A 26739-nucleotide genomic window follows, 5' to 3' on the forward strand; every position below is an offset into this window, starting at 1 on the left:
CAGTGCGGGACGCTGCGTGGCCGGGCGCGGAGGGATCCTGCTGTGCCTCCGCCCCGTCCGTCTTCGGGACCAGATCGGGGCTGCCGTGACGTTGTCCCCACGGGTTTCTGTGTCCCTGTGCCCACGGTAGCCGGGTCCTGTCCCTGCGGGCGGCATCTCCTCATGCTTAGAGGCTGTGGGTGGTGGGTGAGGGACTGTTTTTTTTCGGCGGAAGGTCACGGAGGGGCGGTTCGAATGCTGTGACAGACGACCAAGGGGCGCCGCGCCGCCATTTTCCTCTCAGGCGGGCGGGGCCGTGCGGGGTGGCTTTTCGCTTCTATTGCAGCCCTATCCCGCCGCCTCTGGCGTCTCCTGGGGCTGTGTTCACCGTCCTCGGTGATGACCCAGGCACGGGGGTAGATATAGATCTTTGATCCCCGCCTCCTCTTCCCTGCCGCTTGCGGGACCCGCCTCAGGACAGGGCAGCTCAGGACAGGGCAGGGCAGGGTGCGGGGCAAGCCGGACCCAAAGGGGGCTCGGCCTTTCCCTTTCGCCGGCCTTTATCTCATCGCTGCCTCCGAAGTGCAGAGCCAGGGCAGGACCCTCCGGGCATGTACGCGTTGCCTGTTAGCTCAGTATTCACAATGTAAAAGGTTCTGTTCACGGAGCTGTCCTGCTCCTACGGTTCTCTTACCGTTCTCTGTCCCTGCACTTGAGGCAATGGGAGGCGGCCAAGGCAGCAGTAAAGGCAGCCCGCTGTGCTTGTGCAGGGTGACACGGGAGCCTACATGGCTGAACAAGATTTTGAGAGGAGTGATGCATGTGTGAGAGAGCTTATATTTGTCACAGAGTGATTAAAATGTATTTCCTCAAAGCTGCTGCAAAGCCTCGTGTTTGGGCACAGAGAGTGTGAATTTTAGCAGGTGGGTGTTTGGGGAAGAACCTTGTTCTACTGAGGAAAGAAGGGAAGCCTGTGTTTAAAACTTATACAGAGCTATGCTGCTGACAGCACAGAAGGATGCATGTTTTTCTAGCAAGGATTTTTAGGCATAGTTGTTCTCAGGTTTAATCATCACAGAATGGTTTGGGTTGGAAGGGACCTTAAAGATCATCTTTTTCCAACTTCCTGCCACGGGCATGGACACCTTCCTGTAGACCAGGTTGCTCCAAGCCCCATCCAACCTGGCCTTGGACACTCCAGGGATCTGACACAGTGAAACAAATGTCCAGCCTGGTCATGGGATTTGGCATCTGCAGACTGCAGCTGCTGGATTGACTAAATGCTTGTTTTACCCATACAGATTCTGAAAACCCTTTATTTCATTTATTTCCATTTATTTTATTACTCCTGTAGATTCAAGACCTGCCAAGCAGCTGCTCTCTCATATCAGTGAGCCCTGCCTTTGCAGAGAAGAGGGTTGGCATCTCCTAGCAAGAGTCAAAAAAAAGCAGAAAAATAAAAGGATTAAGATTCAGTAGCAGCTTGAGTTATGGAGGATGGGAGGGGTGGGTGTGGAATCTGCAGCTATAGTCTTTACTACTTGTAGGTTCCTGAAGGCAGATTGCTGCAGAGGCAGATTTTCTATGTTTGCTCTGTTTTACCTCCCCTGGGGTCCCAGTTCTCTGAGGAGGTCAAACACCTCCTCTGCTTTGTGCTCAGTCTTTCTTTGTGAGGTGCATGGAATCTTAATACTGGCTTCTAAAATAGATAGAAAGATGGGTAATTGTTGGGGTTTTATTTGTTTTACTTGTTTTACAAGCTTAGAAATATTAAAATAGATATTTTCCTCATCTTAAGCTTGTCCGGGGATTTACAGCATTCCTGTCTCAAAAGAACAAAACAGCTTGGAGTTGAAGGAAATCCGTATATGGTGGCGTGACACAGCAGCCTGTGGCACCTGTGTGTGTAGGGATGATGTGTGACTCATAGGAAGGTGTGTTGGATTTGTCTAATGTCAAATCTGTAGCACCTCAGGTACCCAAACCTCTTCAGCCCTTGCTGTTTGCCTCTTAATGTTGTATCAGAAATTGGGTCTGTGAGGTTTGCTTTTCTTCAAGCTGGCACTGGGACTGATGCCGTTTGGGTTTTGCCTTTTTTTTTCTTTTATATGTTCTCTGTATTCTTCACACATATATTTGTAACTCTGTCACCTATTATACTAGTGACTAGTTTTCCCAGTACTTTCCCATAGCCTTTCCCTAAGCAGATAGAGGGCATTACAAGGCTGCCCTACACCATGAAATACATTTCATGGACAAAGTACAACTAAACTGAAAGGGGGGCTCCAGAGAAGGGGCTTGACCTGGGGGGCAATTGCATCACCACTTGTCCTTCTAATTGGTGCTTTTTATCAATTATGCTAATTTACTAAAACCTGTAAAAATGTACTCACCCCTGGGGGGTGTGGGCTTTTGTGGACATCTTTCCATAACTGCCTCTGAAGGCCTTCAAATAAAGATCCCCATTTATATTACCTCCTTACTAAAATTATCTTAAGTTTCATTTCCAGATTGGGGAAAAGGCAACACAACCAGGTGACTTCCTGAAGTCCCTTCCAACATATGTGTTCCTGTGGATTCTGACTTTTTCAGTCAGAAAAGACAGGAAAGCATTGCTGTGAGGATGCAGGAATTATCCCAGCAGAAGTTTTTTGTCAGTGTACAAGAGCAGGGAATATAAAATGAACCAAATAAAGATATAGATTACAGACTTTACCTTGAATTGATGGTAAGAAATTTGAATCTGCACTCCAGAGAGGTAAGTTGGCAGTCAGATATTGTCACTAAAGTGCTGGATGTGACAGAATAAACTCTTAAGAGTTGTCGTCTACCAAAAAAAGAAAATTATCTTCAAGAATCTTTGCAGATTCTTTTAACTAGATATTGCAAAAATAATTGAATATCACAATTTTTTAAATTTTATTTTATTATTTTGTTTGTTTGTTTGTTATAACTGAAAGATCTGTCTGAAGACTTGAGGTCAGTATCTCTGCAGAAATAAACTTTTCTTTTGTTCCATTCTTTATCTAAGTAATGTTATGAATCCATTGTTTCCTGGAAGCAGTGTGTCTCCAGTGAATCTGAAATAAATAGGGGTTTAAATGGAGGTTCCTGTAAATGGCATTTTGCCTCTGTGGTTCCACTGTCTCCGTTATAAATCAATCCAGGTATCCTAATGCACATTCAAGAGAGAAGATAGAATTTTCTGACTAGAGCTGAGTTAGCACTTCAGCTTCATCTGGTAGAACTAACTTTAAAAACCAATAAAATGTAGCTGTCCCTGTGGGACGTGGGATGTGGCAGTTACTTGAAAGGGACTTCATGTGATTGAAAAAGGCACAAAGGAAAGAAGTAATAGTTTAGAGGTGAAATTGGGTAACTGAAATATTTCCAAAGCTGACAGGCATTTTCAAATAATTTGTCAATCACTGTTCTTTGAAACAAAATGTACTGTCCATGGTGTGTGGAGATGTGAACAAATAGTCCCACCAGAGGCAGTATCTGACTGCAAACCTGATACTTCATCTCCCTGTTTTACTTACTGTGACAGGAAAATGCTGCAGGTATCAGCAGTCAGTCCTTTAGAGATCTGTTTCATTGATTTGTAGGAATTGTAAGAAAATTTAGTTTTTGTTGTTAATGCAATAGTTTTATATGGTTTTGACAGTGTTACTGTTTTTTCCAGACTAATCCAACCATGGATAGTGTGAATAGCTCAGAGGGTCCCTGGCTACAAAGATTTGCAAATGGGAAGCCTTTGAGAAAACCCAGACGGCAACAGCCTTGGAAGGTGAGTGACCCCCAGCATTCCTTCAGCTGTGGGTTCTACGGTGAAGAACACAGGAGAGCAGTATCTGTAACTGGGATCCCAGGTGTGTAATTGGGTCCTGTATTGGAACAGGCTACCCAATCCCACTGAAATACTGACAGTGTTTTCTGCTCTGTGCCCCCAGACTTCCATCCCTGGCATGTGCCTGGACTAATCTGTGAGCCCTGAGCAGGAGCTTTGTGCTTCAGTCTGTCCCTCTACAGCACACGCAGAAATGGGTATTGCAGTTGTATTACTTACCATTCCATCCCACTTTGTGGCTTGGTTGTGGAACCTGGATGAGAACCTGATCTTTGTAAATCAGGTTGTCTTTTTATGCAGACCTTTTCCTTTTTTTACATTTATCCAGAGGTTCTTCTCAGCATCAGCAGACTGGCACAGCCAATAATTTTGATTGCAGCAGACATTTTGGGAAGGAAAATATTGCCAAAGATTGGCTAACACAGAAGGAAAGGCTTCTGTTGTGTGAAAGTGTGAATGGAGAAATGAAATGGAAGTTATGAAGGGAAGAATAAAAAATTGTTATTTGCAAAGTTCAGTAAAATCTGAGAAATGTTTGTCATGGAGAAGGAGAACAAAGAATTCTGAAAATAGCAACAGATTAAATGGGTTTTATTGAGCTCTTGCATCCTTTTGAGGCAGCTTTATTGAATTACTTGCAGTTTGGTGTGTAGAAAGGTTTCCCACAAAACCTGAAACAAGCTTGTGATAGTTAGAATCAGAGAGTCATGGAACAGCCCATAGAAGGGACCTTAGAAGATCGTCTGCCCCAGCCTTTTATGGGAAAGAGACACCAGATGAGAGTATCCAGCTCCTTGTCCAGTTGCACCTTGAAAGCCTTCAGTGATGGGGACTCCACCACATCCCTGGGGAGGTTGTGCAGTGAATGATTGATCTCACTGTAAAAATATCTTTCTTACATTGAGATGAAGCCTCTGCCAGTGCAACTTGTACCTCTTACCCCTCATCTTCTTGCTGTGGCTTCTGGTGAAGTGAGAGCCTCCATCCTCTTTGTAGCTGCCCTGTAAGTAGGACTGTGATGAGGCTGCCCCTGGGCCTACTCTTTTCCAGGGAGAGAAGAGACTTCATCCCTTCAGTCAAAGGAGGCCCAACTCCTTCAGTTCTTAAGGATTCTTCAAAATATGTATCATCCTGAAGGAAAACTCTTCACCTGTTCACCAGTGATGGTTCTTAGCTGGAGTGATGGCCATGTCTGTGCTGCTGTTACAGTGCTGGGTTTAGAAAGGATCTGTGACTATGTGAAGTAAATTCATCAGGCATAATACAATATACCAGTTGTCATATAGTAGGATAAAAGGGTCTTGAAACATACCAGAAATTTAGATTTTCTCTTTCTCGTTGGTTCTGGTGGAATTTTTAATACTTATTGTCTCTTTCTTGTTTGCTCTGATGTCCTGCCCATCTCAGCGTAATAAACCTTTAGGAGTGTGGAGCTGGTCAGCAGGGCCAAGGCACACATGACTGAAAACTACACTGTCAATTGGAATTAAAAATCAATATTAAGCACAGGGCGTAGCAGGCTAATGTTCCATGCTATGCATAAAATGCATCCCATCCCCATATGATAGATTTGGTCTGCATTGCCTGTACTCCTATTCTGGAGTGCAGGAGTTAAGGAGTCACATGTTTGGCACAGGTGGGAAACAATGGCAAGGAAGAAGTGGTGTTTGGTTATGGTGAGGAGCAGGCAAGGAGGTCTGAGCATGTACATTCCAGTTCTCATTCCAGTTCTTCCAACACTCTTTTGTGTTATTTAACCCAACTGTTCAGAGCAAATCTTAAAAGGATTTGCTAGCTGGGTTGTGGTATAATGTGCCTTTAATCATGACACCAGTAATTATTTTGAATTCAAAAGTAAATCTACTCTAAGTCCTGCTTTCACCTCATGTGGGCTTTTTTCATGTTTTGTTAGGCAGCACCTGATCAAAGCCGAGACATCATTGCTTCTGTTCAGTGCCTCTTGGACAGAGAAAATTTTGTGAGGGTAAGAAGTGGTACCTCTTTTCTCATTTGCTATGTGCTTTCCTGCATGTCAGTATTTTTAGTTCCTTAACAGTGATTCATGAGAAAATGTTAATTGCCTGTTTTCTTGAAAACCTAATTTAGTGTTAGGAGCTTCTGATCTTTTCGGTCTCCTCTGGATAGAGTGAAGTAGTAACCCTAAATGTGAATCCCAGGTGATTTGAACTGCGTGTTTGCACCTTATATTTGTTCTGTGGGTGTGGTAGTTTGTGACAGTGGTGTTATGAGCAAAAGGCAGGAGGGCTGCTCTGATCTGATCAGCAGAATGCCAGTGCTGCAGGGAAGGTCCTTCTGCTGCCTGTCTTGCACAGTCTGGTGCTTGCAGCCCCCTGCTATGCAGTGATTTCAGCTCAGTAACCTGATGGGAAAGAGTGAGTCATTTTCTGCCAATCTTGCAGCATGGCTTCAAAAATTGAGGGTCTGAATGCTGAAGCTCTTGAAAGGGCAGGCTGGGAAACAAGTGGTGGGAAGTGGAAAGAGGGAAGAGCAGAAGAAGGAAGGGCTGGAAAACAGGTGCCTTGGAGCAGTGAGCAATCAGGTCAGCCAAGCTGCAAACCTTCACCTGTGGAATCTTTACTGTCATTGACCAATAGTTTATATGGTTTTTATTTTCCATTTCTTACTTAAGGAGGTGGACAGATATTTGAGGCACTGTGATTTCCTAGATCTGAGAAAGACAGAGCTTCTGTACAAAAAATACCTTGAGGATGTTTCAGAGCCATTTATGCAGAAAATGAAGGACCAAATGCACAGCCAGTCAGAGGAAGAAGTACAGAAAAGGAGACAGGAACAATTCTCTCAGTATTTGAACTACTGTACAAAGAAGGTATCAATGAGAAGCGAATTTCTGTTGTGGAGAGGGTTGTATACAGAGGGTCATGGTCAAGATCAGGGGTTTAGCTGTTATTTCCTGTCCACTGAGTAACCTGGAGTTCAGCTATACCTTGCCTGTAGCTTACTTTTCCCTAGGACTTCTGTAATGGTGGTGTTAGAACTGTGTACGTTCACCAGCAGCTATCAACAGCAGCACTGCTTGCTGCAGTGAACACGTGCTGGAGTCTGAATATGAGACACCCTATTGAGGTGTGTTTTACCTGTGGGCTGGACCATTTAGTGGGAAAATTTGAACTCTGTCAGCTGAAACCACAGGATGAGTGAGCAGGGTGTGGACTTCACTCACATCTCAGGAGTTCATCTGCAGTAGTACTGCACTCTGTTGGCAGAGCATGAGTGAAACGATTTTGTGGCATTGGATGCTACTGATTAAGCTTCATAAAAGAAAAAATAAGAGAGATACAAAGGATTTTATTAAGTCTGCATGCAGGTAATGGACCCAACTCATGGATTTTGTAGTTCCGTGTGTTTATTCACAAAACTTGCAGTCACTGTAGAAAATGCTTGTTAGCTTTCTTCATTTTGCTCTTAATTTCATACCACTCTTGAATATCAGATCCCACAACTAAACTTTCTGTATCTCAGGAATGAGAAAAAAGAGAAAAAATAAAAGCAGATACATAATCTGCCACAAAAATTATACTTCATGAGAGCAGGCAGTTGTCAGTGGAAACCACTGCACAGTGGAGTTGTGAGACTGTAAACAAGCTACTCATCCAGAAATGAAAATATCATGGGAGCTGTGTTGTTTTAAAGAGACCAAACTATCTTTTTTTAAAGGCCTGATATGACAGACCCATGCATTTAAACTTCATGGAATACAAAGAACTGAACCAGTCCTACTGCTGAAGTCCTGTGGTTTAGGCTGTGTTGGGTGTACTGTACATATCTGGGTCTGCATCAGTCCATCTTGCAAGCTGCTGTGCCAGGTCAGGAATTCACTGGGTGGCCTCCAGAAGCAATGGCTGATGTACTAGGATGTGTCCTTCTGCCTGAAGGGGAGCACCAGCAGCAGTGATCAGCTTCTACCTTGTCTCTTTGCTCTGTGGTGTCAGGCCTGTCAGCAGCACATCGGAAAAGCAGGCTGAGGCCCTTCATATTTACAGGACAACTTATTTGCATAAGTATGCATTAACTGTGATATGATAAATTTTGCAGAACTTGAGACACTTGTGTGGGTTAGTTAATGTGGTTAATTCTGGATGTGTTTTCCCTTCCCTTCATTCTTTTTGCCCGTTTTCTTTTTCTCTCTTCCCTGCTATCAGGCTTCTCCTTCACCTGTGGCAGTGTTGTTGATGAGATGGAGCTGTGGCCTGAACCATGAGGTGTGGGTTCAGGTCTTTATTCCAATGTATAGATGGAAAAGCCAGCTCATGAACCCAGACTTGGAGCTGGCTTCTTGCAGACCAGTGACCTGCCTAAGGCTGTGGCTAGGGAGGGCTCACTCACTCCTGTTTTTGCTTTTCTTTTTAATATTGTTTTGCTGAAATCGCAAAATATTTTGAGTTGGAAGGGACCCAGAAGGATCATCAAGTCCAACTCTTAAGTGAGTGGCCCATTCTGGGATCAAACCCATGACCCTGGAATTATGACCTCCATGCTCTGACCAACTGAGCCGATCTCAGTACTTCTTTTCTCTGAAAAAACATTTTCCAGTAAAAAAAAATTCCATTGTCTTGACTGTCCTAGTTAAGGTTAGCATTTAGCCTGTAATTATTTCTGGATGCTTCATGAAATAATTTAAAATGTATTTATGCCTGTGATAAACTAAAATGGATGGAAGAATTGTCCTCTTACAGTTCAGTAACTTTCTTTCTGAGGTGTATGAAAGTTTGGGAATTCTTTTTCAGCCACCTCTGGTGCTGTGTTATGCCATGCCAGGCTCTGTCCCACCCAGGCTGGCTGCTCTCACTGTTGTAACCACCAATAGCTTCTGAGACCTGACCCAGTGCCTGCTTCTCCCACAGGGCTATGTGTTTTTGGATCATTATGACCCATCTGAGTACGATCCATTCTTCCAGAAGACGTGCAGAGACTGCTGGAAGGTGTGAGGAGGTTTGGAGGCCACTTTGACCAGCAGGAAGTTACCAGAACGTGTTACTGATGTGCTGCTGGGGGGCTGCTCTAGAGGAGCACATTCTAGTTCTGGTAACTCACTCCTACTGCATATAAGCCCAAGAGTGTTTGAACGTGGTTTTCACCAAGAACACAGTCTGGATCTATACTAAGCCTAGTTTTTGAGGCACAGTAGCAATGGCAGGGGAAGGTTTGTTTTCCTCATTTCAAATCCATTGTGGCAGCATGGGGGGTGTTCTCTCTAAGGAGGGTTGGAGAGTTCCCAGGCATGCTCAGTGTGTGCTGTGTAGAAGGAAATAACTTGATAGCTCAGCTGATCTTTACAAAACCATGGCAACAGTTTTTCTTCCTCTTTAAAGGATGAAAGTCATCAACCAGCACAATGACAGAGAGAGCCAGTGATGCCACCTGTCCTCCAGGTGACCACAGCAGAAAGGACAGCCAAAGGTACCAGTTACAAAATAGGTCATGTGCACTGCCAAATCAAGTGAGAACAGGCCAGGTCTTTGGACAAACTGCAATAAACTTACTGTCTTAAACATGTAGTTCTGAAATACTGTTACCCAGCAGCCAAATAAATGTCTGGGATGCTGTTCCTTTTCTTGCCATACCCAGTTCAACGTTCTACAAAACCTATTTTAGGAGGTTTAACTTGGGCTGAGCTCAATAAAGATAATGCTGCTGTTCTCTCCTGGAGACAGTGTCCAAGCAGTAAATCAAACTTTTAACATACATTGTATGTGTTTTGAGAAGGCAGGCAATAAGGAGGGGAGAAGAAATGGGAAGTGGTGTATAAAACATCTGGTGCTTTTTGGAGAGTTGGTGCTGAGCAGCAGCTGCTGCCAGTGTGCTCAAACCTGTCCCTCTCCTGTGCCAGTCCCATATCCCTGCTGGGGTGGCTGCTCAGCACCTCTGGGCTCAAAGCCTGGAAACAGAATATTTTTTGTCCTCCAAACTCCCATTGTACATACACAGTCTCTCAAGAGTTGCCAAGAGTTGAGTTTTATTTAGGATTAGAAATACTGAACCACAGAAAACTGTTAAATATAACAGAGGTTGACTCAGTAACAGGAGGGTGCACAGATGGTGATGGGGTGGGAAACTGCCAGACTTCAGGAGGAATTTCTGCACCCGTGGAAAACAGGGCCACAGGCTGCTCAGAATTGCGTGCTGTGCTTCTGCAACAAAGCAGTTTAAAGGAGGCAGTAAAATGGTTATATGTATCAAATATTTATAAACAAACTTCCTTTTTTTTTTTTTTTAACCATCCCTGATTTGGTGCCAAGAGAAAGTTTTTACTTTCAACCAGTTAATTTTACAGGTTTATAAGGGGGTGACAGTTCCCCAGAGCAAACCTTTTAAACTTGTAATAAACTTTCCTTGAACAAATCCCGTAAGTTTTTCTCATTGTTTCACATTCCCCTGTACAATAAAATATACTTTTTAAAAATCACTATGCATCAATAAACATCTGTAGACAAATTAATAAACTTATATTTTACTCTCTATATACATGTTGGCAATGTCAAAGCTTCAAGATTCACATGGAGGTCTGGAAGACCAAGGAAATGTACACAAATAACTTATATTTAGGAACCCAAAGAGCTGAAGAGTGTTTTGCCACATTGTTGTGGGTCACAGTATTTAAAATATTTTTTTCTAGTTATTCTTCACAACCACATTGTCTCAGCAAAGAATAAATCAAATTGAAGCAAAAAGAAAAATCAAGTAGCAGTTACTGATTCCAGTGCAAAACTAAAGTCAAGTAAAGAACTACACTTGATTCTTAAAAGAATATACAATATATTGGAGACTTCTCCAGTGCTAAGGCTTCTTCAGCATTTAACCGTTAAAACTATCATCCTGAGATGGGGAAATTCCAGTGGATATCACTTTTAAGATTTCAAATGGAATGATTCTAGTGCTCAGCTTAAACCATTCCTCAGTCTGTCTGTCAGACTAAGTGGTAAAATATACAAACAGCTTGGTGCCACATTTCTATGTAATACTTTTTATGGCCCTGAAAATGGAAACATTGGCATCCAAACCCAAGAAATTCCAACATAATAAAAAGGCACTGAGCTATAGTACTGTATTTACAGTAACATTTGTGTTTGCATAGATCAACAACAACTTGGAACACTGCAAGGAACTAAGCGCAACCAGGAACTAAGAGGAAATACAGAAGCAGCAGGAATTCTTGCTTAATAAGCAGCATGGGACAAAAAAAATCTTTTACCAAAAGCTGTTCAGGCTGTTAGCTTCAGTTGTCCTTCATAAATTAAAAAAAAAAGTGTTCTTAGAGGAGTGTTTTCTGATCGAACAGCTGCAGGTCAAAGCGCACCCACACTTCTCCTGTTGGAACTTCATGCAGCAGTAAGTGTTTAGTTGTGGGGCCTTTGCTCTCTTGTTCTGTTCTGATTTTTGCTACTGGAACTTCAGTGCGACCCAAAAAATCTGTTGGGCAAATGAATAAGAAATTTCATTAGGAAGAGATATTGACCTTAGAAAATCGGAGTGAGTTAGGTTAATGCAATGCTGTGGGGTATATGCTCAGTTCAGAGCAGTGCTCCCAGGCTTCCAGTTGGATTGGACCCCAGCCCTGTGTAAACCAGCAAGCAGTGACAAAAAAGGGCTTTTTTAGAAGAGAACAATGCTGTGGAATTAGGATGTCACATTTTGAGCTAAGGGTTTAAAAATTCTCTTAGAAAATATACTCTCAGAAACACAATTTCAAGTGTTTTTCAGTTTCAGAGCTGGCTGGTCAGTTAGGTGATGGAACTTGTTTACAAATCAGCTGAGGTGCTCAAAGGCAATAAAAAAATCAACTATTTTGGCTCAGCCAAGTTTTAATTATGCCTACATATCATGGTTTTCACAAGAACAATGACCTTCAACAGTTACTGCTACTAGTAGGTTTAGAGTGCTATTCAGAAATCATACACCTTCTGTGTGGCTGTTTCTTACATGACATCTTTGTGTACATGAGCACATTAAAATCTTCACCATGGACTGAAAAACAAAACTCAGCTGTCCAGCTGGGAGAAGCAGCCAGCCAAACTCACATTAACTCACAGGAGAGAAGACTGAGCTACACAGAAAGCATCTCAGGTCAAGGCAGTTCCCTGCAAATGTGCAATAACTGACTGTGTGTCAGAGCCCTGAAAAAGCACCTAACCTTTTAGAGAATATGAGAAGTAACTGACTGCCAAAAACGTGCTCAGTTTCCAAGCAACAAGAAAACTGATCAAGCTGTTGCTGTGAAAATATAACCCAGGACCTTATTTTTGAGCACTTATTGTGAGTAGAACTTCTGCTTTCAACTTGTCTGTCTCCTCAGTCTGACAAGAAAGTAATTCTGTGTCTGATACAAAAAGCCAGACTGGGATCAAATGTGACTGCGTGGTGTTACTGGCTCTGGAAGGCTACTGAACCTTCTGAGTACTGAGGCATTGTGCTTACCCAACGTTTCTCAGGCAGCAGTCAGACCTACAGGCTCTTGAAACTGCTGCTGAGGAACTGGGTACCTCAGTTAACAAAAAAGCATTCTTTGCCTAAATATTCACACTTACCATCGGGTGAGAACTGATCCCTGTCAAACATGGTGATACACAGGACATCCTGATACAGATCCTTGATGAAGAACTGGCAGTTGAAGTTCCACTTGGGGTTCAGGGTGTCCTGCAGGGTCCTGGTAGTGTAGCTCTGTGAGCCCATGCTGATCTCACAGTATGGGTTGCTCTTCCCTAAACACAGAACAGGGAATGAAACCCCTCTGCAGTGCAGAACCACCCCCTCCATCTGGAGCCTCCTTGGACACATCAATGCTGCTGCCACAAAGTGTGGATCAGGCAATCCCTGTATCCCAGAGCAGCACAGAGCTGGTTTTAATTTGGTCCTCCGAAGCTAAAGAATGAGTATTTCATACAGAAACTGTAGACAAACCAGTGTTTCCCACATGACCAACTCCTTTTAGCAAGCCTTTCCAAACGTTACAGGAATGAAAGTGCACTGAGACCGTTTCCCTCACTTACCATTGGGCTTACAGGCCTTTAGTTCCGTTGCTTCAATCACGTGCACCATCAAGCGTCCTATTCCTGAGGTTTTCTGTGAACGAGCTGGGAACAAAGAGGTCAGGAATAAACAGATTGGTTGGAACTGTAATAACTGGCAGTAGATCTGAAGAAGGAGACACTGGCATCCTCCAGGAAATGCCCTGCCCCTGTATCCAGGTGGACGAGAGGGAAATACAGAACTCGGTGGGTACCTTGATAAGCCTTTTCACGTTTCTTCTTCTCCGTTTCAATGTATTGCTCTGATGCCGCTTTGATTTTCTGGACCCAGGCAGTCCTGCAAAGAGCAATCCCTAGAGTCAGGGTCATCCCACAGGCAGCAAAATCTTCAGTGACTTTGCCCCACTCTCCCCATTCCCCCCTCCCTAAGTTTTAGAGGCATCACAAATCAAGTCAGTTCTTGGACTAAGGCGATGGAGTTTTTGGATTTAATATTACACCACAATCCAAATCAGCCTAAATAAATGGATATGGAGCTGTTGTTTTATTAAAGACTGGTGGGTCACATTAAAGACTGCCCAGGACTGGGGAAGACTGGGATATGTGGCTGGATGCCACTGCGAGAGCTGCTGCAGAAGCAGAACAAAATCAGAGAAAACTTCTCATTCAAATGAGAGTCAAGTCAGTTTATCTCCTGACCAAGAGACAGCTGTTCTTGAGCTCAGAGCCCCTGTGTCTGCAGCATCAATGAACAAGTTTAAGCTCAGATTTGCATTTTCACTACTCACCGCTCATTAATGTTGTCAGTTTTAAGTGTGTAAACTCTGTCAATGTGTGATATGTGAAAAACTGGCTCATCACTTGAAGGGTCTGTGGGAAGCTTCACAAGGACTTCATTAAGGAAAATGGGCTGAAAGAGAAGCAAATGTCACTGGCAGCATCACCCTGTGGCAATAGGCAGAACTCTAGAAGCATGTTTAAATACACTGTTTTACTGTAGGGAAAATGGAAGTCATAGGACACAGGACAAACTATGAGATCACTGTATAAAGGATGCAAGAAAGGGCTGAGAGAAAAACTATTCTAGTGATTCACCCCATTCTGTTTTCCTAGGCAAAGAGCTTTGTGAAAGGGGCAGGAGTGTGCAAGAGCTGCAGTGTGGAGCTCAGAAATCCAGGAATTTCTCAGGTTCTCTGTGGGAAAGCAGCCCTGATACTTAAATTTATGTCTTCAGTTTCAGAATCTTGAGAACACACACTATACGGGCACAGACACTAAAATTTTGCACCTTCTACTGTTTTCTGAAGGACAGGAATTTTCTTGAGGATGCAGGAACCTCTGCAAACGAAGTCAAGGTCCTGCTTCTGAACATCCCACTCTGCTGTTCAGGCACAATGCTACTTCTGCCCTTTCCCCCCCCAAAGTGGATGGAAGTGTTTGTTAAACCAAGATGCAGAAATCTTGGTTAGTCCTTTACCGGATACTAAGCCAATGTCATTTGTGCAAGTTATCTGCCAGAATGTGCCCATGTGCCAGCAAAAGGGGCCACACAGTTAATCCCAGTGGGAGAGCAGCATTCCTCATCAGAAGCCAGGACCCACTGCACCAACATGTCCATGGAGCACCTTGACTCACCATTTTGTACATTTTGAACTGGGAGTTGGATTTGGGGCTGAACAATTTATCAGATCCAGAAGACACAAACTGTTTAACCATGTAGGTGAGCAGCAGGAAGTCATTGAAAAGGAATCCATACAGCTCCTTACTGCTCTTGGCCTTGTACAGCTTCCCACTGTGCAGGAGCTTCCGTGGTCCCAAGCAGTTTGTGAGGGAGTTGAACACGGGTTGCTGCGAAGAGACAAAACCCATTAGCAGCAGCAAGTCTGTGTAGTCATCAGCTCCTGCTCCTCCTCACTGTGGAGATTGACCAAGCTGCTGAAAATGCTCTTCTCTTTTGTTTAATGAATTCCATTATAAATGAAGAGAAGGGAACTGTTCTGTGATCAGCCATGGCAACAGCACAACCCCCACCTCAGAGGAGATTTCAGATTTACCAAAAACACACAGAGAGATGACCAGATGTAGGCATTTACTGCATGGCCACTTCTGTGCTGTCCAGAGGCTCTGTTTAAGAAGAGGCTGCACAGGCTGCAGTCAGCTCACCTCTTACAGGTGATTGGGTGGTGGAACCAGGACAGACATTCTGGGTCTGTCAAGCCCTGGTTACTTATGCAGTGGAGAACTGTCACACACACCTCAGTGTGAAGGCTGTCCTGAAAGGTACAGGAGCCTGAATACCACATATCCTTGAGGATCTGGCACTGAGGGCTGCTGTTTCCCTCCTGCTTGAAGGAAAATCCTGGGAAACACACACTAAGTGAAATCCTTCATAGTAACAGCTGACTTAGCCCAGTGGCAGCATGATCACAGAGAGAAGAGTTATTTCTATCTGTTTAATGGTCTAAATGGTACCAGTTTTTAAGCTGGTAAATCAAGATTTGTCTGCCACTACAGTCATGCAAAAACAATGGTTCATCACATTATGGCTGGTGAGTGGAATTCCATAAAAGCTGCCTGTCTAGAGCTCAGCAGTGGATCATGCTCCAATAAGGAATGTGAGCAAGGACTCCCATTCCCTCCCCAACCTTTCTGAAATGACTCTGAAAAGCCCTGCAGAGCATCAGTGCAGGTACCTCAGCAAGGCCTTCACATTGGACATGGGCCTGGATCCATTCCAGCCTGTCCGAGTTCTCCTTCTCGCGCACACCCTCGTTCACCTGGGAGCACAACTCCTCCGCACGCTCCAGGGCGAGCCGGAGGTTACTGTGATCTGGGTGGCTCTCTGGAGTGTTCTCTAGAATCTGGCACGGATCAAAGAGGGGAGAAAACAAGATAAAAACAGAGGTAAGCACAGGTGCCTGTCAGAGAAATCCCCATAAAGGGACAAGCCTTTATCTTGGCTTTTGCTATGGAGATCTAACTCCAAGCATTCAGCTACAAAACCTCACTTGGGGTACTCACACTCTTTATGAGCAGAGGGTAGCGTGTTATCCTTTGCATGGGTTTCAGGAGGAAGCTGGAGAGGGGCATTCCTTTGCAGCGAGGGTCCAGGGCAAGTTTCTGTGGTGCAACCCAGAGATTTAGCAGAGACACTGCATTAGTCATCAGAAAGCAGTTGCATCTCTGGCACTGAATACTGAAAATTCTCTGATCAGACTCATTTTTCCAGGCATTCCAAGAGATCTTGGATTTTTTCAGTAAGTAAACACTACTTGTATCTAGAACAAAGAGGAAAGCTGGCAGTGTCATCGCACCCAGATGCTTTGCCAGCATAAATCACAGGGCTATTGTTGATGCAAAATCCTTACATTCAAAACTGTTCCAGCTTTTATTTTGACACCATAGGCTCCACTCAGTTGAAAAAGAATAAAGCAATGAAAGAAACAAATGCCTGATGTCAACTGTTCTGGCAATTTTCCTTTTATGGCCTAAGTAAATTAGCTAGAGAGAAAATAAAGAGCACACACAGTGTTAGCCATGGTCACCATGCAAATACACCTTGGAAGCTTCTTAGCTATTTTTGCAGGATTTTACTCTTCTAGGTTATTTTGATGTGGTCAATGCTGGTTAGATGGGCTCCTGTCATTGAGGAAAGGAGAGGGCACAAAAGCTACTGAATCAGATACCTTTAAGTAGTCTTTGAAATCGGCATCTTCATCAGTTTTCTGCTGCAGCAGGGACGCTCCGTTGAGCTGGCAGCTGCAGAACCGAATGTAGGCCTGCATGTGGGACAGCTCTGCTGCCAGGATGTCCCCAATCATCTGCACCGGCATCTTCTCACCTCCCGTTTTCTTACGCACCCGCAAGGCTCTGCAGACAAGGAAAGAGATCACCATCCAACTCTGCTGCCAAGTCTGTGAGGCCTAAATCACAACCCTTACAGATCCACCTCTGAAAGGACACAAATCTGGCAGGTGAATTTCCTTACACAGCATAAGCAGTTCCAGGAGGTGCTGGAGTCCTGCCTGAAACCTGCCTGGAAGTCACTGACACAACATCCTGAGCTGAAGAATCTCCCTGATGGGGTCTGGGGGGCTGGGACTCTCCACTGAGGTTTCTGGGGCAATCAGCATCAATCTCTACAGTCAATCAGCATCCCATTCAGTGAATTATTAGCCACTGTACCTTTCTAAAGATTATTTTTAGACAATAAAAGGTTACTTTGCAGAAAACTGGAAAGAAAAGCTCCCATGCATATACTTTTGTGTAGGGTCTGTTTCTAAGGTATTACAGCAAGTGTACATCTGTTCTTGCTGTTTATTTCTCCCTCTCTCTTATTACAGCTCCTTTTGAAGCAGTCTGACTGCATTTAGCTGTTCTGAATGCAAGCATGCACAGGAAATAATCAGCAAGGACAGAATATTGACTGTAAACCCAGAAAACTTCCTGGGGGAAGAACAACAGAATAATGAGAAGGAAAATGTAAGACCACAGGCAAGTACTCACTTCAGTAACTTTGTATTTGACATGATGACTTCCTTCCAGTTAACAAAGATCAGCCCCATTTCTCCTTCTGTGAGACAGCCTGAACCAGCCATTGGTTTTTGGAAAACCTGCAGCCAAAAAATGAGCAATTCTTCAGAGAACAGAAACAGCCCAGCTTCTTGCTTAGCCCAGCAGTGACATTTTATGAATGCTCAGTGTCTTAATTTCTCTGCAGTTAAAAGCAATTCCTTACAAGCACTTGTGACAGCTGTTTCCCCTGAGCGTGTGACCCATTCTGCCACCGGCATCAGCACTTGCAAAGCGAGGACAAGCACTGGGATCTGCAGGCTGACAGCTCAGAAGAGCATTCCCATGATTTCAGACTTAATCACTACACAAATTACACTCAGGCACTGCTCCTGTCCCCTGACCCAGAGCACTCATGGTCACCCTGTGTGCAGAACCACAGCTGCTCTCAGGAGCCCTCAGCACCTCATCTCTGGGGAGCAGAGACTATTTAACATCTGCCACTTCACCACCATTGTTCTGTACAGAGAGATCAAGTTGGGTGCCCAAGAGCCCTTAATGCTGGTCTGTCCCTGCCCTGCTGAGGGAGGTGGTCTTGCTTCCAGAAATAAAACTGGGGAGAAGGCACATGATAAGCTTTAATGGTGCTTCTACAGCTCTGTGCAGCTCTGCTGGACACCTGGCCCCAGCCCATCACCCTTTTCTTGAGCCTGAACACCTAAGAACAGGATTTGGAAAACAGGAGGGTCTTTATAAGCTGATGGGTTTCACAAAATAGTGCTTTTGCCTGGTGAGCAGCCACATATCATTCACTGTAAAGGGAAGTGCCCACACCTTTCTTCCTCCATCATCTCACAATTCGTAACAATCCCATTACTGTTATTGTTCAGTACCGAGGTGTTCTTTTTCCAAATGCATTTTCACATCCAAGACATCTCACCTCTACAACGAGCTGCAGATCATCCATGTACCTCTCTTCTGTCTGAATGAGCTCGTGAATGTAGCCCTGCCTCTTCCTTTCCATGGGCTGCATGGTGTCAAGGCTCTGGAGATCAGCACACCCTGCAGGAAGTAAGTCAGGAGTTCAGATCCCACTCAAGGCATCAAATCTGATCAATTAACAAAACTGCACCAGTATTCAGCAATCTATGTCTCAGACTATACAGGCACTGGTAAACTCTCTCTGCAGTAGCAGCGGGATTCAAGATCAAGTGATGTAGCAATCAACCCCCTCCCTTCTTTGTGCCACTTTTCAGTCTATCACCTTTTAATTTCTTTGTTCACCCCCTGTACTGTGCTGCAGAATAAGAGTTCCTGACTTCTTGCCACTCCATTTGTCTCATGTTTTTTCTCATGTCTTCTGCCACATTAATTTGAAACTGTGATTTTCTCTTACCTTGAGTAATGTCTTTTTAGACTTGGTGATCTTAAAGGTCTTTTCCAACCTTAATGGTTCTATGATTCTAAGTTGTCTTTTGTGAGATGAAGTAATAGAAAATGTGGCTGGTCCTGACTTAGGACATTGCACCTTTAATCCCCACCCCATTTCTGAAGTTCTCTGCCTTAGTTATTAATTTTTAATACAAACCTCCACCACCAATTTGTAAAGCTGTAACACATAATATTATAGTTGTGTAACTTCAAAGCTGCCCAACTTTTTTTTTTTCCTCAAAATGAGCTGGAAATATATTGAATTATTTTTATGCATCAAGGATGAGGAATCAAAATCATGCACAGGAACACACCAACAGTCAATGACACCAACCCCAAGTTTCTGTCAGGACATGCAGACCCTGCAGCTTCACACAACTCTGTCTCTACTGGATGTTAGTAAACAAGACAACAGTGTTCAAACTTTAGTAGCCAAACCAAAAACTGGTAAAACCAGAGTGGTGAATGTGTTTAACTGGGTAAAGGAGAGCACAGAAAGTCAATCTGATCCCTCTGCCAGCCATCACACAGCAGAGTATTGCAAAGCAGCAGGGTGGGGGAAAAGGGAAAAGAAAGGCACAATTAGAGCGTTTGAGAATATCCATTGATCACTGGATGTGATGGCATCAGATTGCAATACCAGGTGAACTGTGGGTTTTGCAGGATAGCAGAAAGGACATCGCAGGGACTCACTTAGATCCGGCAGTTCTAGAGGAACAATACTTCATGAAGGTTTACAGGAGTCGTGAAAGGCAGAATGACCTACAGCAGGAAGGGCTGTGTCTCCCTGACACTCCTGGTACACAAGGATGTGACTATTCACTGCCATGGTACAGATCTGCTCATGGGAAGGCGAGTAAGTAATAAATTTGAGGAGAAAAAACCAAGAAACACTAAACATTAGGCTGAACTTGATGTGACAGTGGCTTAATGGGAGCTTCACAGGCTCCTGAGCTTCCAGCTACACCAGCATCAGGGTGCACTGAAAGAACAACTGTCAGCAGAAGAGAAACTCTTGCCAAGTGAAATTTTAGGACACTGTAACAAGGAAACCCTTTGAACAACACAAAGAAGTAAAATAGCAAAGACAACAGCTAGATTGAAAATCAGGACTTTTCAGTTCTGTTTTACACCCTAAGGAGGATCACAGATCTTAAGCTTTCTGACAAGGTTTGAAAAAACACTTTTTTAGAAGAGATGAGGGATTGAAGCTCTTTTGATCACACAGAATATTCCTGGCCTTAGTTATCTCCAAAGCTACAACCAGGCCAAAATTAGATGAGAAAAAGGAGTAAAGTTACAGATAAAAGTTATTCCTGCTAAGTTTGATGTCTTAGTCCATTGAGACAGTTTGTAGCCAATGGACTACTTCTGGATTCTTGTGCCACTCTTCAGTCTGGACAGGACTGAGTTTAAGCCCATCTGGTTACTAAGACATGAAATTTTAGGATAATCCAAGGACTTTCACAGTAACCAGGCATTAATTGTCCAGATTTGGAAGTCTCACTTTGGTCAGTGGCTCCCTTTCCTACTGCAAGGTGCAGTCCTGTGACAGAAGCAGGGATGGCCTGAAGCTCCTGTTGGCTTGTGTCCCAGGTGCTGGAACAACCCACATGCTGGGATTTGGGTTTGTCTCATGCTGACTACTGAAAGTTGAGGCCAAGCCTGGGACAGAAATGGGCTTATTTTATGCATTAAAATAGATCTGGTTCATAAACTCGCTATCATATGCCAAAATGCATTTATATTACCTGGTTCCTGTGCTAACCTTGTGTTTGGACTGTCAGCTTCTGGGATGAAGGGACAAATGCTATTTTGTATTTAGTATTTTATATAATTTTATTTAAACACTAGTGTTTGCTGGTGAAAACGCTCCCAGTTTTGATTGGTCTGATGATACTGGCGTAAGAACATATTATGCAATCCCCACGTTTGATTTTACAGGAAGAATTCAGGCATTTGAGTGTGAAGGGAAAAAAAAAAAACTAAAAAGAGAATAAACCAGCCTAACGAGTGCATTTGCCAATGTTTTCCTAAGTGGCCACAGCAACCCATGGGCTCATCAGTGCTGAAAGGGTGGAGCTACATCTCCACCCCTTCTCCTCCCACATTGCTTTTCCCTCCTTTCCTTGCATCAATTCTGGCACTTATCTGACTCCCTGCTCACATGCTGGCAGCAAACAAATCCCAAAGGGCGATAAAGAAAACAGAAGTTTTCTGCTGGTTTAACAGCCAGGAATGTGCATGGAAACAGTAAAACTGCCTTGTTTGGCAGCAGAAAGCTCTTGGCTTAGCTTCCCTCTGGTGAAGCTTCATCCCAAGGTCCTCAGGCAGCAGAGAACTGCTCTGGAAGAGCAGTGGGATTTCTGGGCGTGTCTGCAGCAAGGAATTGCATCTCCTCACCTGCTCTGCTAACCAAGAGGGACACCTGCCCTCTGGAGAAGCCAGCCTGCAGGGCTTTCAGCCAGCCTGGGGCACAGCCTGCCCAGCTCCCTCTCCAGAACTTCCACCAGAGCGAGCAGTGGCTGTCTGGAACCCTGGAAATTCAGGGCACTGCAGCAGAGAGATGCCTACACTGACTGTGGTGCCCTCTGGGCTAAATCCTGCTCTCTGAGCTGAGGAAGCAGCTGCCAGGGTAAAACAACCTGGAGAGTTTATAAACAGGAAATCCCAGTCTCTGAAGTTGTGTTTAAAATTATACTTTCTAAATATACCTGAACAAGAAGTATTTTTTCCTACTAACATAACTACCCCTGCACGGAAAACTACTGAGTTTCACAGTGAAAAGATGTTTGCCCCCACAGGACATTTAAAGCCCTGAAAAACATGAGGGGCTGGGGGAGAAAACCTTCCTAATTATTAACTTTTTGGGTATGAGCACATTCAAGAGGAAGAGGGACAGTTTCTGAAGAAAGGGAATTCTCTAATGAAAGACAGAGGAGTAACACCTATCACTATTTTCCCAACAGACTTTCCCACTCAATGGACAGGGGAAAAAAACCTCTAAGTTTAAAGTGACTATTTTTCATTTGACCACTGAAGACTCTTTAGGGATAGAGATGAGGTTTAGATTTGATATTGGGAAAAATTTCTTCATGGAAACGGCTATAAAGCACTGGAACAGGCTGCCCAGGGAAGTGGTGGAACCACCATCCCTGGAAATATTAAAAAAGCATATTGAGATGGCACTTTAGGATGTGGTTTATTTCTGTTAGGTTAATGATTTGACTTGATGATCTTAAAGGTCTTTTCCAACCTTAATGATTTCATGATTGTATACAAACTGTTTTTAAAAGGAAATGGTTTGTTTAGGGTTGGGGTTTTTTTTTGGAGGGGTTGTTTACTTGTTTTAATTGTTTGTTTGACTCCGGAGCCAGCTGACATGGCTGCAAAAAACAGGTAAGGGTTGGGTGTTATTTTCCTGGTTATTTTCCCAGCCTGCCATAGAAAGGCCATGTGTCCCCTTAAGGACCAGGGGCTGGCATTAGCACAGTCCCTTCAGTACAGTCAGAGAGCAGCTGATGGCATCAGGAGACACCACCATGGCAGGTACAAGCTCTGCAGACACACACAAGGCCAACGCACTTGGGACACACTCCTGTCACTCCTGGAGCCGCCAGCAGCCTCTGAAACCCACAAAAGGAACAAATCCAAGAAATCTGCTACTGTGGAAAAGGCAGTTTCCATCAGGCCCTGGGAGAAATAATAAAAACTTTTATCCAATCTCCCCTAATCAGTAAACACAGGATACTGTGCTACAACAGAGGAAAATTATGAATTAATTTTCAAGAGGTAAAAAGCAAAATCAAGTCACTCCATCACAGGTGACACAATGCTCATTCCAAGCTATTCAGCTGGGAAAAAAATCCTCTGTAGATGGACAAAAAACCACAACAGACAAACTAGATCCTTTCATATGTCCCTTTAATAAAATACATTTGCATAGTTATCTTACAACTTTGTTCAAATCCAAAGGTGAACAATTGCCTCATGCTAAGCACAGCCACATTCACGTGTCTCCACAACTGTCCCCACAGGTGCCACTCAAGCTTGGGAAGGACAAGGAGAGGTTTTAAGGCAGCACACACCAGAACGCAGCACTTTTATTGGTTCATTACACTGAAGTAGCACGACCCTGCCACAGCTCCTGCTGCAGGCCAAGGAGAGTCTCTGCATTCCTAGGAGCAGACTTATTTACAGGTGTTTCCAACCCTGCCCAGGAGAATCACACAGCAATACGATCTGACAAAGCACTGAGAGGACAGAAATGTTCAGTGACCAGGGGGGAGGTGTTTCGTTATTGGTGTGTAACTTTCTGATGGAGCTTTGTGCCACCTGCTCCTGACTGCACCATTAACCATGTGGAAAAGGTGCTTTGGATGCTCCCAGCCCTGCCTCTAGTCCCAGAGGTGGCACAAGACCTTCCTGCGTGGATCCAGCTCTGGATCAGGAACTAAGCTTGTGTCAAAAAGGCTGCTGTGGATTGGTAGTCCATTATGCAAACCAGACAGTTACAGAAATAGCGTTTTGGTACCCGTTCTTGTGAATTTACAGCACTGTTTGCTTCTCACTCCCAGTGACACCAGGGCCCCTATTCTCTGCTGGCCCACAACAACATTTAGCAAGTACCACACTGCAGGCAACAGCAAACAGTGTATTTTGCTTTCCATGTTCCATTCAGGTTTAGTTTTTAACCTTGTGTGGCTCTCGGGAACTTTTAGACTCTCAGCTCTTGCCTGGGAACCACGAGTTCAACAAAGGACTCTATTTTCCACCTTGCCCTTAGTTTCACAGCCAACTTTTTTCACCCAAATAAGGGTAATTGGACTGGCTGGGATGAACAGGTGAACTCAACTCTATGGTCTTTTATTAACAAAGGGGTGGATTGCTCACAACCACAGAAAAAGTAGCATTTTTAAAAGTAAAAGTCGGACTTAAATGCAACTTCCAATAGCCACACTGCTTCATTAATACAGTATATTATTTTTAAATAATCTTGCTGTAAATAAATCCTTGGCATAGTCTTTCCTTTGGATGATCTAATGTGGGTATCCAACTCTTTCTGTACCACTGTGAAGGGGAGCAGAGCTCTCAGGCAACTGCCCTGGAGCTCTGCTAGGCAGACTTCTGTAGTAGAGATAAACACTGAAGGAAGGGACTAAGTCTCTCTCAATCAGCATTATTAAGGTGTGTTATTATTATATTTATTATTAAATTTAAGAGAATTTAAAGTCTACTCAGCTAATACTGAAACATGAAAAGAGCTGTGAAAGCACAGAATGCTTCACTTCAATACTCGTCAGTTCAGACTTAGAGGCAGTGGTTTCAATAACTGCCAATGCTCATACCTACACAGCAACACAGGGCTACCTGCGTGAAACTTTGCCAATAGTACTGCAATCTCCAAACGTAGCATTAAAAAAAAAATTAAATGAATAGAATGCCAGTTGGTTTTGGAAAATTCCACATAAGTATATCCTCAAATACCTCAGTGAGGATGTGAAGTTGTTTTTTTAATTTTTCAAAGACAATCAGTAGTAATCTGGCATTCAAAGAAAACTGAACGTTGATTGTCAGTGTGGCTCAAATCCCACTGGTTAACAGTGCCTTTCTGCATTTTAGAAATTACATAATTTAGAAAATCACCTAATTCTTGGACTACAGTAAGTGACTGCTCGATGCTACTGGTGCAGCATGACACATTTCAGCCTGTATTAAACAGGCTTTCCAAGACTGAAATTCAGAGAAGGCAATTCTGGGTGAGTAGTGTATTTTAGTAGAAACACTTCAAATATGGTTTCAGAAGGAAATCAAGTCATCTGAAATATTCAAATTATTATTATCTGAAATATTCGATTATCTAGCACGTTATTTGCCTACAACATGATTTCATTCTCTTAACAAAATACTGGTTCAGACAAAATACATCCAGAATAAAAATCCATTTGTAGATTTCTGTAGGCACATTGTGTAGTCCATATTGCACAGAAGATACATCTCTGAACTAAAGGGCACATATACATTATTTGATCAAGGATATTAAATACATAGCATTGGATTTTGGAAAAAGGCTTTTAAATCTCTGCAACTGGATTAACCTTTTCCTGATAGTACCTTCACAACATTCATCTGTCTATATATATATGTCTATATAGTAAACAAGCAGTTTCATAAACATTTCTGATTACATAAGTGACCTTTGATGTTTTATAACCAAGTTCAGGAAACCAACTAAATTAAATACTGTGTCTAGAGATCTCTCTTGTTGTTACAAGAGCACAACTATTTAATCAGAGAAGTAGTCTAGAATCAAATTAATCCTTTTATTTAAAGGGGAATCAAGGTTACAAGTTCCTCCTTCCCTCCAAACGTTGTAGTAAGACATGGGCAGCTCAAACTGCACCTTATTTCCAACAGGTCAGGACTGTGGGCTGAGGAGCACAGTTCCATCCTAAACCCAAATGCTCTGCCCTCACTCCAGGTTTTTTCTTAGTGCCTCTCTCCTGGCAACACCTCCTCAGCAAGGTTATTAGGTTATTAGGTTGATGCTCCATTTACCAGGAGAAGGAGCAGCAGCTTTTAGACAGTACTTTAAAAGTCACTGCAGACCACAGCCAGAGACAATTCAGTACCATGAACTATTTAATGAAGAGAAGGGGCAGGGAGAGGGCCTGGTCACACAGAGGCTGTGCAAGTACTTACTGCAGCACCTAAGCACACTTGCCAGAACTGAAAGCAAATTATGAACAATCAGAATTTAAAGGAGGGAGGCTGTTTAGGGATAGAATGTACTGAGCCAAAACAACCTGAATTTCTGCCATAGTACTACTGTGAAGGAAGAAAAAAAACTAAAATATCCTCCACTCTACACCTAATAGTTCTTTCCCCCATTCAAAAGGGTGTGAAAAGGCTGGATGGAGTGTACCAGATCTAACCCTTAGATCTTGTATCATGTTTGTAATGACAGCGACTATCAGCAGCAGACAGGTAGGGTTTGTTTCTGGATAAGCCATGAAGGCTGCCAATTTCAAAAGCTCAATATGTAAGAGATTAAATCAAGTCCATTAGAACAATAATCAATGAACATTTTAATTCTGCAAAATATGTACATTACAACATTAAAATAACACAAGTGCCCGTTCAAAACCGCTCAGATAAACTGTGCAAATAGTGGGTCTTTGTGTGTCTGCAATCCCACCATGCAAACAATAGCTTGATATGCATGCTAATGACTACGGTTATCAATCCCAAAAGAAATACTAAAGGAAACAAGAATGAACAGCAGTGAAAGCCACACAAAGACCCACTATCCTTTCCACTTTTACAAATCAACTGAAACTGTAGATCAGAAGAAAACCCACAAAAACCTAATTTCTTGATTGGATCTAACGTTCAAACGAAGCAAAACGATTGTGTCAGACACGTGAGCAGGGCTGGCCACCCTGCCTCCACACTAGTCAAACTTGGATAGTGGGTCTCTGAGGTGCTTTCACACTGGAAGACAACATTGGGTCCTAAAAAAAACAAAAAAAAAAACAAAAAAAAGAAGGATAAAATGAACATAAATTTGAAGAGTGAAACATGAATGCTATGGACAAAGACAGAACAACACCAAAAAGGTCAGAAAGGAATGATGAACATTCAACTTTCTGAAAACAGACATCACAAGCTTCCACCTTTGTCTTATATTTATAAACACATATTTAAGTACTTGTGACCAGCCATTGCTGACTCTGAAAAGCCCTGCAGCTCATTCATTTGAAGAAAATGTTTCTTCCTAAGGAAAATTTCTGTCATGTGAACTCAACACAAGGTCAAGTCCTAAGTTTTTTTTTTAGAGGCAATGGCAAAATTCCCTGAGACTTCAACAAAACCAGAATCTCTCCTGAGAAACTTCTACTGGGACATTAGAAAAACAAATAAAAACTAAACTTGAAAAATCTCATTGGAATTTATTAATAT

General features: G+C 43.3%; 2 protein-coding genes across 3 annotated transcripts in view; one reads left to right on the top strand and one right to left on the bottom strand.

Moving 5' to 3' along the window:
• Positions 1–297: 297 nt before the first annotated feature.
• FAM228B (family with sequence similarity 228 member B) lies at positions 298–9207 on the top strand. Its single transcript, XM_088053715.1, has 6 exons — positions 298–395; positions 3665–3769; positions 5742–5813; positions 6480–6677; positions 8713–8790; positions 9181–9207. Exons 2-6 carry the CDS (start codon positions 3677–3679, stop codon positions 9205–9207), a joined length of 468 nt encoding a protein of 155 aa, XP_087909841.1. The 5' UTR covers positions 298–395; positions 3665–3676.
• A 600-nt stretch (positions 9208–9807) lies between these two features.
• The window catches only part of ITSN2 (intersectin 2), a 79988-nt gene continuing 63056 nt past the window's right edge, over positions 9808–26739 (bottom strand). For both annotated transcript variants that reach the window (XM_088053714.1, XM_088053713.1), the window contains 11 exons: positions 18287–18408; positions 17341–17447; positions 16521–16704; positions 15856–15954; positions 15528–15695; positions 14470–14682; positions 13623–13744; positions 13089–13171; positions 12856–12939; positions 12394–12567; positions 9808–11278 (listed from right to left, as the gene is read on the bottom strand). In XM_088053714.1, coding sequence (XP_087909840.1) covers positions 11121–11278; positions 12394–12567; positions 12856–12939; positions 13089–13171; positions 13623–13744; positions 14470–14682; positions 15528–15695; positions 15856–15954; positions 16521–16704; positions 17341–17447; positions 18287–18408 — 1514 coding nt within the window. In that variant the 3' untranslated portion in view covers positions 9808–11120. The remainder of the gene's footprint in view (positions 11279–12393; positions 12568–12855; positions 12940–13088; positions 13172–13622; positions 13745–14469; positions 14683–15527; positions 15696–15855; positions 15955–16520; positions 16705–17340; positions 17448–18286; positions 18409–26739) is intronic.

This window comes from Pseudopodoces humilis, chromosome 3 (assembly GCF_049639895.1).
Source record: "Pseudopodoces humilis isolate 2021_Gansu_Grassland_sample_001 chromosome 3, ASM4963989v1, whole genome shotgun sequence".
Lineage (NCBI taxonomy): Eukaryota > Metazoa > Chordata > Aves > Passeriformes > Paridae > Pseudopodoces > Pseudopodoces humilis.

Bases quoted from the DNA above. Each gene is read 5' to 3' on its own strand.
- FAM228B (XM_088053715.1), top strand. From the start codon at position 3,677: ATGGATAGTGTGAATAGCTCAGAGGGTCCCTGGCTACAAAGATTTGCA. The intron at 3,770-5,741 runs GTGAGTGACCCC...ATGTTTTGTTAG, and splicing joins GACGGCAACAGCCTTGGAAG to GCAGCACCTGATCAAAGCCG. The intron at 8,791-9,180 runs GTGTGAGGAGGT...TCCTCTTTAAAG, and splicing joins CGTGCAGAGACTGCTGGAAG to GATGAAAGTCATCAACCAGC.